At 41.0% G+C, this 18,328-nt stretch overlaps 1 protein-coding gene across 1 annotated transcript in view; it reads right to left on the bottom strand.

Annotated features, from left to right (window-relative positions):
- Positions 1–12,775, bottom strand: part of TMTC2 (transmembrane O-mannosyltransferase targeting cadherins 2) — a 398,739-nt gene extending 385,964 nt beyond the window's left edge. The window contains exon 1 of the mRNA XM_007085593.3: positions 12,557–12,775. Within this exon, the coding sequence (XP_007085655.1) occupies positions 12,557–12,639 (83 nt within the window). The 5' untranslated portion in view covers positions 12,640–12,775. The remainder of the gene's footprint in view (positions 1–12,556) is intronic.
- Between the last annotated feature and the right edge of the window lie 5,553 nt (positions 12,776–18,328).

The following is an 18,328-nucleotide window of genomic DNA, read 5'->3' as shown; positions in this document are numbered from 1 at the left end:
AGAGTAAGTTCATGAGAGAAAGCATAACAAGCTTCCCAGAAAAGGTTTCAAAAAATAATAAGCTTTTATGTCCAGTTTTGCTCACTATAAAACAAAAGATATATAAGTATTTCTGGGATTCGGGCTAACTCTTAATTCAACATAACCTTTCACAATGAAACCGAAAACAACTGTGTATTTTTATTAAGCTTTTTCATTGTCTAAGATGCATATTATAGAGTGGGACAGTTCTTATAAGATGCTAAAAAAAATCATAATTTTGCATATACTCCTATGCACAGTATCATCAAATTTAAAGAAGAGTATCAATTACAAAGAAGATGGAAGAAATCCTAGTTCTGTTCTTCATATGCACTTTTAATTGAGTATACACTACAAACATTGTATTGGCAAAATTTACATGTGTGCATGCATGCATATAAAAGGATTAAGTTTCAGCATCATTTTTCCAAACTTATAACTCGAGATGAAAATTACATTCCAAAATTCATAGTTAATATAATATATAGTTCACTGAACCCCTTCAGTTATCCTACATCTATCTGAAATTCTAAGTGAAAAATTACTAAAACAAGTTTAAATGTTTAATATTTGCTTTCGCAAGAAATGCCCCTAAATGCTCTACAATATTTCCAGATGTTATTATATAGTGATTTTCAACTACCAGCAATCAATAGTTAATGAATAATTTCTCAAGAGAAATATTTAAGTATCCTAGACAGACCAGACACTGTGCCAGGCACTAATTATGTAGCTTATTTCATTAAATTCTCCCCACAACTCTATCAAGGAGGTATTACCACTCTAATTTTATAGAACAGGGAGCAGAGGCTAAAAGAGTTTAAGTAACAATCAAAATTATACCATTAACAAGTAATAGTTCTGGGATTAAATCCCTAGATTATCTGACTTTGAAGTTTTTATAGTCTTATTGCCACCCCGTTGTTTGGAAAGGTTTAAAGAAGGAAATATTTCTAATTAGTTATAAAAATGAATCACCGGGTTTAGATATTAGGTGCTACTCTCCAGTACATATACTAAACATACTCACTGCAAAGTCTCAATACATTACTGACTCACACAAACATTTGAACGCAGGAAAACTTTGGCTCATCTGACATACAGCTTTCCTAATCACCGAGCCTCCAGAACTGATCTGAATCTGCATGTATTCCCAAAAGAAAAAGGGCTGTCATTGAAGAGGGAAACCATGAGTACCCAGTAATAATACATCCTGCCAAGCAGAACCAAAGTACCAAAGATTATTTACACCCGATGCACTGTAATTGGTCCTTTTACTCTGCAGAAGGAAAAAAAGTGCTCAGATTGGCCAGAATGTCTATTCAAAATAAGCCTTCGTGCACGGAGACCAGAAGCATGGGGAAAGCAACAGAAAAGAAATACAGCAGAGCAAAAAACCGCTTCTGCCGTCAGACTAAGGACTGCTAACCAACAGAGGGTGGACAGAGATGAGAAGCAGAGATAGGGTGTGGGGGGCGCAACAGCTGCGGCAGCAGGAGCTCAACCACTGACTGGAAGTGGAAAAGTTAGCAACAGCTTGGAATGGGACACAGCTCTGTTCTCAGACGCTAATGTGCAGTGATAACTGAGAGTCACCTTCAGGTCCAACACCCTCTACATCAAAGGGTATATACCCATGCAGCTTTTTAAAACACACACAGAATATTTGTCATACTATTTCACTTCATCCTCACTCTGTGGTCAGCAGTTATTATTATTTCCACTTCCTGATCCATTATAAGACAAAGTTTTAGAGAGCAAAGTAGCTCAATGCAGTAGTAATTGCAAGACTTAAATGCCAGCCTTTGATCTTGGCTCAATGTTCATTCATGATACTGCCTCTAGTGCACAGTATTTAAAAAAAAAAAAAAAAAAAGTAATAATCATTACCGATTTTAGAATGAGTTCTTTAAAAAGATGTCTATTAGGGAGCACCTGGGTGGCTCAGTCAGTTAAGCGTCTGACTTTTGGTTTCGGCCCAGGTCATGATCTCACGGTTTCATGAGTTCGAGCCCTGCATCAGGCTCCAAGCTGACAGTGCAGAGCCTTCTTGGGATTCTTTGTCTCCCTTCTCTTTCTCCCTCTCTGCTACCCACGCTATCTCTGTCTCTCTCAAAATCAATAAATAAGCTTAAAAAAAAAAAAAGATGTCTATTAGTAGGAAGTTAAAACTTCAGATATATAGGGCATTCATCTATTCAGAAAGCCCCCAAAATGCCCAAAGGCTAAGGCATAAGGTGCCAGGTTAAAAAAATGGGTTCAAGTATTTCTAATCCTGTGTAGGTACCTTCACATGACCACATCATCCAGTACCCTAAATATCATTAATATATAAAAATCTTTCCTACTCTCAGCTGCCTAAACACCTATTTTGTGGTGCCTGTCTAAAGTCTGTGAAGTCTTCACGTAATGCAAGTCAAGTTTCCTTACAAGGAATTGTTCAAAAGAGGCACAAACCAAAAACGGCACTGACTACAGAGACTCAGTGTAAGCATCAGTATTTTTCAAGTCCAAGCCTAAGGCAATTGCAGATCAGTTTGTCAAAATCAGAATCCAACATCTGTCCACACACTAATGTTACAAAGGAGATGATATTGTAATACAAGATGGTGACAGATATTTCAGTAGAGATCATCTCCTAGAATTTCAACAGGCTCTCCACCTTTTCAAAATCTACACAATACCTCAAATCCATCTGATCAATTTAAAGATGTCATGATTGAACAAATGTGAAAACAAAACATAAAGATGAAATAAAATGGCCAAACTGCTACACAGAGAACAGGCACCTTATCCTCAATCTTATTCAATTCAGGAATTTAGGCAATCTTTCCAAATGTCTGTGAAACAGACTGAGCTGATGTAATACATTTAAATGAAATAGAGCCTTATTACTCAAGGTGCGGTCCATGAACCAGCATCATCTGTTGCACCTGTGAGAGACAGACATGTACTCTGAGCCCCACTCCAGCCAGAACCTGCATTTTTGAAATATATTTTTCCTTCCTTTTTTCCTTCAAGTTTTTATTTTGATTCCAGTATAGTTTAACAGTGTTATAGCGGTTTCAGGTGTACAATATAGTGATGCAACACTTCCATACATCACCCGGTGTTCATCATGACACATGCCCTCCTCAATCTCTGGCACCTGTTTCACCCATGCCCCCACCTCCCTCCTCTCTGGTAACCATCAGTTTGTTCTCTATAGTTAAGAGTTTATTTCTTGATTTGTCTCAGAACCTACATTTTAACACCCCAGGTGATTTGCAGGTAGAAGGGAGTTTAGGAAGCACTGATTTAAAAAAATATATATATATACCTGGATGGAAAGAGACTCAGGGGGTGCCTGGGTGGCTCAGTCAGCTGAGTGCCCAACTCCTGATTTCAGCTCAGGTCAGGCACTGAGCATGGAGCCTGTCTGGGATTCTCTCTCTTAAAAAAAAAAAAAAAAAAAAAAAAAAAAAAAAAAAAAAAGAGAGAGAGAGAGAGACCCAACAAGAGGCCCAGGCCCAGTTCAAAAATGTATCTTTAGGAGAAGCACGGAGGGATCCCTCTGATTTGAAGAAATCAGAGATTTAAACCGCATTTTAAAAGAGTTCCTAAAAGGCAATCATCCATGTCAAAGGATGAAGGCAGGGAGCAAATGATGAGAGAGGACAAGGTCGAAAGCCCCCTTGTCTGCCACAGGCATCTCAATCTTATCAGGCATGAGTTCCAAAGGAGCTACTAGCTACTCTCTCATAGAAATGGCTTGATGACATACAGGAGGTTTCAAACAGTGAAATTTCAGTTTCTGTTCAACGCGAAACAAATGCCCAAAACACTACTGCTTTTAAAAGAAAAAATACAGACTCTTAAATATAAAGGCGAAGGAAGCAACCCTAGAGATGCTTTCTAATGGGATATTTTAAATGAAAGACTAGATATTTGTGGCAAAGTATATTCGGTAATTTCAGGCTACACACCGGTGTCTTTCATAGATTTTCTTCAAATCTTAAATTCATTTTCTTTGGTTAAATCAGTACATAACCCTGTGGGAATGGGTTAAAGTATAAAACCTTATTTCTTTAATATAAATTCAGTGACACAATTCAGCACCATTTTTTTTTTCAATAGAATAACCTTCTTATTTTAAATGAGGTTTACCAAATGAATTCAGGTATACCGGTTTTTCACATCAGCTATAAATAATTGCCTCCCTCTAAAGGGCCTATTTCTGCAAATAAAAATGTCTTTTTGCCTGATTAAACTTCTTCATCATCTGAGAACTTTTCTTCTGCAAATTTGTAGTTGGAAAATTTGTCATTAGAAGCCTGCTTTGTCAAAATGAGCTCTTCTCAACTGCTTTCAGAGAGCAGTCCTATAGTTAATTATTTGGAGGAGGAGGGGAACATCCTCTTCTAAAAGAAGTACACTTGACAAAATATTTGGACCCAAGTATTCTACCTTAAGACTTAAGACATCTTTTATAATCCAAGGCAGTAGGCTCAGTATGTGCAATACCTTTTAAAACCTAAAGATAAGAAGGCAGAAGTAGCCAAAAGACAGTTTATAAAACAATGAGAAAGGTCCCCAGATGAGTATTTCAGCTGCCAGCATTACCTCAAGAACCACTTCCCTTAAATGGCTTTGTAATGACAAGCATCTTCCCCCAAACTAAAAGTGGTCGAGCCTGTCAATGTAATCTGTAAAGCCACCACCTCTGTTATCCCCTGTTGCAGACACAATCTGCAGAGATAGCGCTTCAACATGCACCGACATTATAATGAATTAAACTACTGACTTTCATGATTAATCCAAGGGATGCCACTAACAGAAAAGAAAGCAGGGTAGATCTGCCTTCATTGTGGAACAAATTGAAAATTAACAAAAACAAGATGTTTACTTTTCCCAAAGTGTTTTCACTTATCTGCCTCTCTCCGAGACTAGTTTTATAATCTAGGGTTTATAATAGAAATTTAATAATAATATGCTTTGTAACAATGTTCTAAACATAGACATAGAACCCGACCAAGAGATTAAAGCAAAAACAAACAAGGCTATGGTCTGTATCCTTTCAGTCTCTTAATAGAATACTTACAAGCAATTCAAAAAAGAAAACAAAATTTCATAAGACACAGCTGTAAAAAATTTTACTAGACTTACTCATCTTTAAAAAAAACTTATTTTATAAAATGCAAACTTGTGAACTGCATTTAAAATTAATAACCAAAGAATTCCAAGAATGCAGGGTTATATGGATTGCCATTCTTCCCACTGGATTTTTAAACAATGCTGAAACATGCCTGTTTGAAATACTTCAGTATCATCATTTAACACTGTTCAAAATGTCAAGAGCCATATTGCGCCCCAGTGGCCACTCTTCAGCAAATAACACATCCTTTGAAGTTAAAATACTCCTAAATGATGCCAAGGGAGAATTTCTAGGAGACTACAGTCAAAACTTTCTACTTCTGAAGAAATCAATAATCTGGAATCACAATTAGGAATAAAGCATGTTTGTTATCAAAACTTGGAAGTTTTTCAGTTTCAAATGTCAGTAAATTCCTTTTACCCTATGGCAATAATTTTTATACACTGTTTGCTAATGAAATCATAATCACAAGCCTGTAGTGAACTTGCTGGGTTTTGTTTTTTTTTTTTAAACATGATGTCTCAGTGAAATAATGACACATTTATTATAATAAATGCCACAGAAATGAAGCGCAGTCATCAAAGGCAAAGGGATAGGACAGAACCATTTCATTTTTCCCAACACCTAACACACAGCTGCTATTGGAAGGGCAGTAATGTACGTTTCATTTGACAAATCATGTAATTTAGTCAATCTCCTGAACTACAACTACATGCTGGGCCACGCCTCATATCCTGCCTCACTCTGATATCACAAGATGCCCCAGCAAAGAAAACAAGAAACAAAAGCTTACATCAAATTATCATAAGCTCAATAGCATCTCCTCTGCCAAATACTAAGGTACTCTTAAAACAGATACTGCAGCACTGCCCTCAAGCAATGTGGTATGTGCATACCTTTATAATCAATAAATGTACATATAATTTCATTTAATTCCACAATAAAATGGAATCTAAAGGTGAACTTTTAGAATAAATAAGTGTACATATAATTTCATTTAATTCCACAATAAAATGAAATCTAAAGGTGAATTTAGAATTTTCAATTCTAATCTCTTTTCCATATTAATTTTTTAGACCTGAGCCAATAAAAACCTCTCTGCTCATCTCATCTTTAAAATAATCATTCTGGTCATTCAAATTAACTGCATCTTATGAAATGCCCTTAAGGAAAACAAACTACTCTAAAAACACGATAGCAACTTTTAATGTAGCATCTTGAAAACCAATCACTTCAGTGTTCCTGCCTTTTTCAAAATTTTTTCTGAGCAGTTAGGCTTACTCAGTTCTTTCCCATTTACCTGTAAGAAAAAAAAAAAAAAAAGGTCATGGTTGAACCCAAAATTGTAATCCCAAAGAGTTTCTAAAAGACTGAAACAAACATTTATACATTTTGCTCCAAGAAACCTTGAGTACCAGAGAAACTGACAAATATGATTGAAAAGTTAAACTGTCAGAGAGGAGGAAAGGAGATCAATAGAAATTTGATAGTGCTGCATCTTGATGGAATTATCTGCCTAGAAACTACAGCCAAAAAAAAAAAAAATCTTTGAGGCAAAAGTCTTCAATCCCCATGACCAGTCGAGGCAAATCTAGTTAACTCAAAGTATTCAACCACTGTTTCCCTCCATGGAAAACAACTGATCCAGACAAACAGGAAAAACACATTTGGGGAGAGGTATTCTAAAGCTTCTACGTGTATGAATACAGTGCCAGTGAGCACCAGACCAACAACAAGGCCAGTTCAAACCACCTACCATGGACCCTCAGCACAGCTATTCTGGGAAAGAAGCCAACAGAGTCCCAATAAAAGTTTTAAAATACGAGTATCAATCAAAATAAACATGACTAAATGCAAGTGAATCTGCTGAAGTACAATCTATCAGCATTTTTATAAGTTTATCATCAGACTCCCAGATTCAAAGAGTTTACAATACCAGCTATAGTACAGTAGGAAAGGACAGACCGGTAACGATGTTTGCTGACGAGGGTGAACAGCCGCTGTTTGTATTATGTATCATATATATGAGAAGCCTATGTGTAGGAGTATTCATAGTTAGTGAATTGCTGAACACAGTCATTTATACCTCAAAAGTACATACAAATAAAATCTTCAAAGAAACCATCTAGCATTGTGTACAGTTACACCTGCAATTATTCAAAGTATGATGCCTTCACGAAAAACAGGACGTACACAGTTCCTGGTCATATGTCTCTCCTCTTTTTTTCAACCAGGCTCTAAATAAGAACAGCTATTCACAGAAGAGGGGTGTTTACATTCAACAACCCATTTGTCCTTTCCATCAAAGCTGCCACACATGTCACTTTGTGAAGCCATTAAAGTAGGTACCCAAAGCTACATGATATTTAGCTTATAAGAAAATAATCAAAAAACTTAAAAGGTATATGTTATTGTATTAAAAGCATGGTAAGTGAGAATGATAAAGTTATTAGGTTTGTCAGCCACACATTTTTCAGGGTGACAAGGGTAAACTATGCCCTTTCCTAACATTATGAAGGTGCCTGTTTTAGAAGATATGCTCCCTTTGCCTATGATAAACAGCTGGAACATCATGGGCATTTTTAAAGAAGTGCTTTTAGCATGCAGAAGAGCAACAGAGAGATTGGGAAGACAAATTGTGTTCCTAACTCAAGTTGGAATCCAAAAGGTTCTAGTTGTTTCAGAATTATAGCATCAGAGAATTAAGGGTTCCCCTAGGGGCACATTAGTACTAAAAAACTAAATGCAGATGACAAAAAAATGTAAAACAATAATATATAATAATATAGCCCCCCACGTCACACACACACACACACACACACACACACACACACACACACTAATATTGTTATTATAATATATAGAGAGAGAAACACAACTAAGAGACACATGGCTGGCAAGCAGCAATTCTCCGTATCGCCTTTATACATGGCCATTCAGTGCTTGTCTTTGGGTCATTTGCTAGGATAAACCGCATGTGACAGGCTCATCGGAAGTAAGGCAAAGTAGTCCGTACTGGCTTCACCTAATTTTAATTTACTATTAAGAGATGTATTTGTTCAAACTGCAAAATGAACCTGTCCTGCATACATTTGATTAAACTTATCTAGAAAATAAAATACATTAAAATAGTTCATAAACTATAAACTGTATCCACTTGCATTTTTTTCAGTATATCATAAACTCAGGAGAGAAAATCAGAGTACAGTAACAACCCTGTACACACTGACTTCTTCCAATAAAAACCTGAGTAGGCAACTTTGATACATAGCAAACTCCTTCCTTATATATTTTCATTATATAGTAATTCTTCCTAAACATGCTTTCACTAAATACCAAGCAGGACTTGGTTGAACATACTAGAATCCTAAGGTAACAACCCCAGACTGTTCTCCTGCAAGCCTATTAGAATGTTTTAGAGGGAAGTTAAAAGAGTGACTGATCATTTCATAAGGGATTCTTATCATACCAGGTCAAAACCCAAATGGACAATAACTTTAAAGGGGCCAAGCAGAAGGAATAGTTGAATACCCTTAGAAAAAAAAAAAAAAAGATTTTAAAAAAAAGTTGTAATATCTTAATTCCTCCATTCCTTCATTTTAAATGCTGTTAATCAAAATCTTTATGACTTTAGATTAACTCATGTTTCTATAAAAACAGATTTATATTCAGATCCGAACGAATACTAAACCAGGAAAGTGCTATTAAGAGTTGTGGTAGTTTTGACTCAAAAGTTGAAATTTCGGTTGTGGAGCTGTTCTTCCAAGTTTCACATGATTGTTACACAATGGAATAGCTAAGAAACCTAATGGTCACGTTGACGATCAAGGTTGGTTTTAACAAACTGCAAAATGGACAACAAGGAAAAGAAATTTCAGAGTACCACAAACCCATTTCCCACTTCCAAATACTCAAATTATCTTTTTTTTAAGTAATGTATGATTTTATTCACACAAGAATAAAAATACGTATTAGGTGCATTATCTTCTTGTTTACGTGTTACACATGATAAAGGGCTAGCTATGAATTAGATGATACGTGCAACATGAAATCTGACCGCAAAACAACAGTTCTGGCATACTTCTGTTGCTTTGAAGGACACAGACTCCTCTCTGAGTGTTATCTCTGTGCAAAACCTAAGATAGGATTTTTAAAGAGGACATAGTGAAAATGATGCAATGTTATCCTCAACAGACATATAAGAGGGCACAGAATTTGGGGTCAGCAAGTTTTTTTCCAGTGACCTAAACACCAAATTTCCCCAGAAAATGAGAGAGCCCTTCAAGAAGTCATCATTCATCATGACTTCAAATTTGGCCAAGACTGCACATTTATAATTCCAATTGTACTCTAACCACAATTTAAGATTCAATACAATCATGGCTAGACTGAACGCAAGGGGATGGAGTGGGGGGGGGGGGGGGGGGGGGCGGCGGTGAAGCTGAAACTATATATGCTTTTTCATCAGATATGATGAACTCTATTCTTCCCAGCCATATTCTTAAGTTTAGCATTAAAACAGTTGTAAAATATTAAGTTTTACCATAGGGAAATCGATTTTGCTATGAAAAAGTTTCAGATTACCACTTAATCTCAACCAAGTTACATCAAACAGTGAAAGTAATTACATATATAGTTTACAAAGTAAACTTGATCACCATATTTAAAGGAAATGATAACTTTGAGAAGTACCACAGCAATAATGTTTAAGCTGAAGCAATATAAAGCCCTCCTCTAGCAAATGCCAGATTCTTCAGCTAAAATGCAGAGTCTTGATTTAGTTAAGCAAGTCAAGCGTAAGAGCCATCTCCCTTCTCGCAAGCTCCCAGCACTGGCCTCTCCTTCCAGAACTGTATTTCACAAAGTTCCTGGGGGGTAGTGGAATGTACACATGCAGTTTACACAATTTTTTAAACTTGAGTCTCTGTAGTCTGAAACGCAGTACTAGAAGTAAACACATTATCATCATCCTACAGTTTCCACTTGACTCCTTAGCTCTCCCCCAGTTCCACATGGAGCTGTGAGTTAGAGAAAGTAGATACAAATTATATCCAAAAAGCCACAATTTACAGAGCACTCTGGCACTAAATCACCTGCACATGCCATGCAGACATCCAGTAAGTTCCACACTCCTATTAACAAGTGTATCAGAATTTCTAGGATACATGAAAACCAAGTTTGATTCTGTTAAGACTTCATGCTCTTTTAAGAGCATAGGACTGTATATGCAGTTCTGCTACTAAGAAAACTGGACTCAAAATACACCTCCAAATCATAGCAAAGTATAATTTATATTTACAGGCTCTCAACATCATATCAGTATATAATGTCTATCTATGTATCATATATTGAACAAGCTATCAATTAGATGATATGGACAACTCATCACATTATGTTCATCTACGTAGCTAAGTCAGGAATTTTGACATTGCACCCAACCTACAGTATGTAAAGAACTTACGACGATTGCCCACCATCAAAGCACAACTAATTTATCATCTCCTTCACACTATTCTCCCCAAGTTACAAAGTCCTAATGCTCCCGACCGATGATTAAAGAACACAAAATAAGCATTAAATCTATAGAAAAATGTATGTGCAAGTTTAGTGTAGTTCAAGCCTTCATCTTTACAGGATATGTTCTTCTGACATGTATTTTTTACAGAACTGGACAGCAATAAAGGACAGCATACACTGAGAATGCTTGATTTATCACAGCGTTCTACAATACTTAGCATATTACAGTTAAGTTGCTTTTTTTCCAAGCTCTTTATTCTTGGCTTAAATGATTACTTTCCAAACTGTCCCCAACAGAAACAGGAACTGCTCAGATTCATCCCTGAGCTCGTTTTAGTGAAAAGTCACCCATCTTTGGAAGCAAAAGTTTTTTCTTCCAATACCCTAGAAATAGCAGGTGCACGGTAACAAAAAAACTGGAAGGAACAGAAGCAGCTCACCCCCAGTCTTACACAAAGAATATTTATTTCTCAGAGGATGTAGCATAATTGCTAAAACATATACATTGCTTAAAAGTTGAGGAAAAGTTTATGTCTAACAGTGGCTTCCTTATCAACCAGTCTGATAGAAACTACATAAAATGCATTAAGAAGAGTTTGCTTGATTTTGTAGCAGACATGTGGCTGTAAATCAAGATTCACAGATTTCAAGCATACATCCATGAACATGCTTTACCCCGTAGAGTGGGCACACCAGAGATGGCTAATTACCACCCAGAAAAGATTCTGCCTTCACGATCAGCCACTCTGCCTAACTTCACTCTCTGCCTTGCCCTGACCCTGGGGATCCATTCACTTTCCATAGCCCAGAGAGGCTGCTGAAAAGCTGTCAAAGTAAATCTGTGCTCACTTTTTGGATGGTTTAATTTCAATGGAGCATGAAACACCCCAGGACGGTTAATAAGTTTAGCCAGGCGTGCTGTTCTCCCTAATATATTTTAATTATGCATCTGTTTTAATTGTAATCAGATTAAGTCACCGGAAAGGCACAAATTGGAATTTTCCCTAATGGCTATCGGAGCTTTTCACCAGTTTCTAAACACTAACAACGTTTAAAAAATAGGTAGAGACACCAGCACAACTGTGACATTTTCCAGAAATCGATGCAGTTTCTTTGACAACACAGTTCAGGTCTCATTAGCCACCCAAACTAGCCCAAATGCAGAAGACAACTTCAGTCTCTAGGGGCGTCTTCTTCCTCAATTAGCACAAAAGAATCGCTAACGTCTAATGTAAAACTCCCAAACAGAAATGAAAGCGCAGGCTTTTATAAAAGTGCTACTCCATCGATTGGTGAGGGAGGAGGGGGGAGTCGGAGTGTCCATCAGCAGCATTATCTTGGCTCAAAGTAAAGTGCCGTACACGTCAAATGGGAAAGTTGGAACAGAGGACGATTCTCTCCTTCCATCCACTATTTTGGTAACTGTCAAAGGTGTGTTTTCCCCGCCCCCCCCCTCGGGAAATAAAAGTGTCCCATCAATAAAAGGAAACGTCACAGGGAAGACCTATTCAGAGGAGGGGAGCGGTTTCCTTCCAGCCCAGACCTAAAATCGCTCAATGTGCACCAAAAAATACCTAAGACTTTTTTTTTTTCCATTTAATACCTTGATTAAACAGTTTCCCAAATTGCTGTGATTTCCGCTAGGATACTTAAGCGTTCGCCAACAGCCAAGAACCAAGAGAAAGAACCTGCCGCAAACTAGGAACCCAAACTCCTTCAGCCCGCCCAGCGCGCTCGCGTCCCGGTGTTTGCTCTGGGTGTTGTTTACGCTTCTCCTAAACCTTCAGGTGCTGGACCAGTTCCTGTAAGACGCGCTTCAAGCCTTAAAGTGCGGGAAGCTTCTGAGCCACCGCGGAGTCCCCACGGAGCCCGTCGACCCCTTACCTGTCATCATAGCAGAAATCCGCACTCAAGGTGTTGAGATACAAGGCGAGCCCCAGAGCGCTGCTCACCAACTCTGCAATCATCTCTCCACCGCCTTCCCTCCGGCTCGGCTCCCAGCGCGAGGGCAGCAGCGGCAACAAAAAACAGAAGCATCAATCCCCACCTTCCGCCGCCTTCTCCTCCCAGCTTCACTTTTTCCTAGCTCCCCACCCTCCTGTCCCTCCCTTCCTCCCTCGGGTCCTTGCAATCCGCCGCTCTCCTCCTCCTCCTCTTTCCTCCTCCTCGCGCCCGTCTCCGCAGCCCCTGCGTTCTCTTCGGGTGCGGGCTCACACCACGCTCCCCATGCCCGGCGCCCGCGAGCGGCTGGCGGCTTTCGGGTTCCGCGCCCCCCGGCGGATGTACAGGGCTGGTCCTTCGCACGGCTCGCGGCCCCCACCCTAACCCATGGCAGTTCGGGGCGCCCTAGGTGAGGAGTGGGACTCGGAGGAGGTGGAAGAATGCGGGATGGGGACAGAGGGACCGGACCCAGCCGGACTCTGAGACCAGCTGGAGGAAGAGAGAGAAAGAGGGGCGGGTGGGAGGGACGAGGCGAACCGCCTCCCCTCGCCGCCTCCCGGGCGCACGGCTCCGGTGCTGCTCCGGCTGACTCCGGCTGCCACAGCGGCTGCCGCTCATTCACTCTTTATTAGCTCCCTCCCAGCCTCAGCCCCTTCTCCGGTGAAGTGAGGAGCGGTGGCTGGAGACTCCAGAAGCTCCCGCGTGGGGTTCTCGGCGCGGCCCCCCGCGCCTGCGTGGCCAACCCTCCATCCCGGCTTTGCCCGGCCCCTTTCTCCACCCAGATCCTCCCCTAAGGCTCCTCCCACACCACCCCCTGGCTGGAGGCTCCTCCCACCTCCCCATGGCCCGGGGCTCCTCCCACCCACCTCCCGCCCTCCTCTTGTTTCCTTCACCTTCGATTTCACTCCGGAAAGCCCCCGGGACCCAAGGGCGACTGCTGGAAGACAGCCCAGAGGGGTAGCTGGAGTGCGCCCTGGGAGTAGGAGCTGTTAGAGAATCGACACTGAGGAGGACCCGGTCGCTCGCGCCGCTGCTGCCTGGCAGTGCCTGGCACCGACTGGATCTCAGCCCCAGCGCTGACTGTGCCAAGCGCTGCCAGGCGTAAGTCCGGTCAGCTGGAGGGACTTCTGGGGACCGAGAGAGGAAGAACAGGTTTGGCGAGGGCTGCAGCTCGGTGGCCACAAACATTCACGCGACCTCTCATACACGCTCACAGCGAGTGAGTCGAAATGGGAGGGGGTGTTGGAGAGCTTGGGGGGCATCTTAGGAGGGAGAGATTTCAGCTCCGAGCCTACCGTCGTCCCGAATGTCAGTAGAAAGACGCATGGGAAGGAGAATGTTCCCGCAGTCAGGTTAAAAAGAAAGGACCCCCGGAGAGGAAAGAAACACATACGCACACACCGCAGCTGCGGGGGCCTTTCGTGGTTTCAGGGGGGACTTTCAGGCTGACTCTGGAAATACAGAGAAGAGACGCCTCTGCAGCCCGGTACACCGCTATCCTCAAAACCTAGGAAGGCGGGAAGCTAATGCCCTTTCTTTTCCGCCCGGATGCAGGACTGGATGGAAGGCGTCCAACCTGATAAATTATGGTGTAGAAGAATGGCCTGTGTAGACGAGCTCTGGGTACTAAAGTTGCAAGACCAAAGAGGACGGTGGGCTGCCTGCCACACCTCCTCCTGGCTTGGCCCCTCTCTGGCTGGGCGATGGGCTCCCGTGGACCAAGATGAACACTACTGCAGCGCCCCCTGCTGCATGATAACCACAGTGCTTGGAAAACAGACCCGGAGAGGGCTGACTGACCCCGCCCCCCTCCCCTCCGCCCTCCAAGGGAAGCGCCTAAGTAACAAGCTTTCCAGGACTCAAATCCAGGGCAACAAATGTAATCCTCTGGATGTCTGGCCGTGGCCTGAGAAGTAAATACTGTGGTTTGGGTGTCAGCAAAACAAAACTCCGTCTTTTCCTGATTTCACAAAAAAATCTGTGTAGACACGGATGAAATGGTGAACATTTATTATATTTATTTTGCCATGCAAGATGGACCCATTTTTGTTCCCTGAGACAAACATATGTAAAACATACAAAAAAGGGAGTTGTATCTTTAAAGGCAGACACTGATCTTTTAACTTTTTTTTTTAACTCTGTAACCTCTGCTCACTGTTGCAAAGTTTAAAAAATCCTGTTAATTGACCCATCAAGTTCCTCTATATCTGTATCCCTCCACTGTATTTACATGTTGATATTGGATCCTAGCACACTGGATGAAGAGCACCCAGGAACTGAAGTCCTCACTGTGCTATTATTACATGAGAAACCTTTGGCCAGTCCCTCAACCTCTTTGTGCCCCTTTTGTCTCACCTATACAGCAGTGATGAAAATAATATCTGTGGGTACTATTATTATGAAGATTAAAGTAATTAAGGTGTGAAACACCTAAGTGCAATAGAAGGGCTAATAATAATAATTATAATTATTATTATCTCCAACTTTCTCCATTCCTTTTAGTTGTTCATTAAAACCTAGATACTTCCAAAATGTAGATCATGGCATCCACATGGCCCCAACCCTATTTCTAACTCCCTTATTTTCTGCATGGACTTAAGCAGTACCCTTATTTCTACTTCTGCAGTTCCCCCTTCCCCACAGTCTTACTTCAGGCATTAGAAGATTCTTTTGAAAACTTACAATGTCTCTACTTTAAAATGCTTAATGACTTCCTGATACACATCGAATAAAACTCTTGATTTTTACCACGGCCAGCTAGGCACTCCTTTGGCCCTGATCCCTTCCCTCCCCTCACATTGTGCTCAAGTGTTCCAGCCACACGGGCATCCTTCTCCTCTGACACCACTCTCTCCTCTTTCTGCCTGGGATGCCTTCTCAGACCTTCCCTAGCTCCTTCTCAGCATGCCAATCTTAGTTCAAATGTTATCCATCCACCTGAGAGAATTCCCCCACCCACCCTATACTGTAGCCTCACTCCCAGCCATCTTTGTCCCATTTTCACCCGAATGATTTTCTTGATAGCATGCGTTGTATCTGGAATGCCCACTAGAATGGCAGCAGCTCCAAGAGGGCGAGGATCTTAACAGCCCGGAGCCTGTAACATCTGGACAAGCAGAAGAAGCTAAAACAAAACAACACAAAATGTTGACAACAAATGAACAAATAAGTGTGCTTAGCAGAAACAATATAGCAACTGGAAATTCACAAATGTTCATCATGAGAGAATAAGGTAAACTGAATTGTTGTCCATGGTAGAGACAGTGAAGAATTAACAAAGGAGAGAGGGAGGAAGTAGGTTAAAAATTCTGAAGAAAGTATCAGTTCTTCAGGAAAGCCTGTGGTAAGTCACACACAAACAGCTCTCTTCAATAATTAAGAGGACTCCGAGGCATGAAAGTAGTAAGGAGGTTTGGGTCCAGCGTGCAAAAAGCTTGTAAGCATTTCCAGAGCTGTCTCCACTTCAAGGCTCCAATAGTTCTAAATAAATATTTTCTTTTTTTTTTTTTTTTTAATTTTTTTTTTTTCAACATTTTTTTATTTATTTTTGGGACAGAGAGAGACAGAGCATGAACGGGGGAGGGGCAGAGAGAGAGGGAGACACAGAATCGGAAACAGGCTCCAGGCTCTGAGCCATCAGCCCAGAGCCTGACGCAGGGCTCGAACTCACGGACCGCAAGATCGTGACCTGGCTGAAGTCGGACGCTCAACCGACTGCGCCACCCAGGCGCCCCTAAATAAATATTTTCTATACTCCTCCTCCACCTCCTTCTTTTCTCCTCTCCCTACTCCCAACTCCTGAGGATTGGGAGCCTGGGAGATGGTGAGAAATCACATTTTGCTGTCCCTGATGAATGGAAGGCTGAAAAAACAGCTGTGCTGATTTTAACAAATTTTCCTATTTTAATTTAATGTAGGTCTCAACATTCTTCCAATGCATTAAACATTGGTTGCATTCAGACTACTCTCCAAGGACTGAGAAGCAGCCACTTTCTGCGTTTCCTACCTTCCTTGGACACCAGTTGGGGGGTTGGGGGGGTTGGATGCAGGGAGGGCGTTATCGTCTCAAAGATGTCATCACTATCCTTGGAGATCATTTCAAATCTAGAGACATTGCTTTTCAGTGTATTAAGGTATACCTACCCATTGTAGATTGCTGCCTCGGTAATGAATATATATATAGATATACTTATTCTATTTAAAGCTACTGTTGCTCTCCACAGATGAAGGAAATTAGGCTGGTTGGCTTGACTTTTCTACCTTAGACACAAGACTGGCCGAAAAAGTGCTAAGCCCTTATTTTCCCAAAGTAGGTTCCACACATCTGCTACCTCACCACTTCCTCAATGAATTCTTTTTTATAGTCGCCCCGACCTACCCTGCATTCGTTCTGCATTCCCAGGCCTTTGTTGTATAATTCATACCTTTGTGGTGCCAGGTCCTGGGGGTAAAGATTTCCTTATTTGCCTAAGACATTTTTGGTTTATTGTGCAATACCGTCTTCCCTTTGGGTGTTGCATAAATATTAACTAAAAATCCACATCTGGACCTGGTCTTCATTTCTATTTGTCCTAATATAACTTCTCTTTGAACAATTCATTTGGAGAGTGTGCCAAGGGTGAAATGTGGCACATAAATTCTCCTGCTGCACAGAATGCCTTTTAAAGTGCCCACAGATTTGGTTATTTATGAACAGAAGATTTGCACCTCTTCCTTGCTCTCTCAATTCTAAAATTGTACCAGGCCAAAGTAATTACAATCTCCCATATGTTTTGTGGAAAAGGTATCCAAGAATCTCCTGCTAAAATCTTAACAGATTGACTAGGAAGCAGAAAAACACTAGCCCAGCAGGTGAAACTGCCTGTTTAGGGAGGTCAGACCAGAGCTCTCTGCTGGGGGACTCATAAGCTCTGGGCTTTACTCAGGAAATAACCCTGCAGGAGAAAAACAGCAGAGCGTGGATGAAATGTGGGTCAGGGAGCTGAAAGAGGCACACTAGCTGCTTGGTTAACTAATGACAGTAAATGCATTGGCTACACATGTTACATTTAGATGTTCCCAGCACACCATAAAATCCTGCCCTGCAGACACTGCAATATGTAACATCGCTTTGTCCCAAAACTTGTGATCCATTAGGAATATAATTAGGACAATACAGCCACAGAAACAGATCCTGTCACCTCTGTCACAAACCCGGGGCTGTTAAGAACCAGCTGCTACTAAAATAATGATCACTTTAAAAATCTCACAGTCTCCCAGCTTGCAATTCAGAGGATGTGGGGGTAGGGGAGGAGAGGAGGAGGAGGAGGAGTGTAGAAGTAACATGTTAATAACCAGATATGGGTAATTGCAGAGATGTTAAGGCTAATGATAGAATTCAAACTCAATCAAGAAAAGCAAGGACAACCTCCTTCACAGAATCTCTCCAAATGCATTCACATGCACTGATATAAACAGTGATCAAAAATATTCCTACAGCTTGAAAGATTGCACAGACTCTTAGGTCACAGTTTTGATAAGCCTCAGATTCCGTAAAATAAAAGATAAGGAGGAGAGAGAAGATGAGATTTGATGAGGACATTAAGTAAACCAGTTATTCATGAATGTTGCCCTAGGATTCAGCCCAACGTGACCCCTTTAAGCCAGCATTGTCCAACAAACATTTCTGCAAAGGTAGTTGAAGAGCCGCACTGTCCAATGTAGTCGCCGTCAGCT

The sequence above is a fragment of the Panthera tigris genome, chromosome B4, assembly GCF_018350195.1.
Source record: "Panthera tigris isolate Pti1 chromosome B4, P.tigris_Pti1_mat1.1, whole genome shotgun sequence".
NCBI lineage: Eukaryota > Metazoa > Chordata > Mammalia > Carnivora > Felidae > Panthera > Panthera tigris.
The sequence above is the reverse complement of the archived record's forward strand: the minus strand, read 5'-3'. Positions and strand labels throughout refer to the sequence as shown.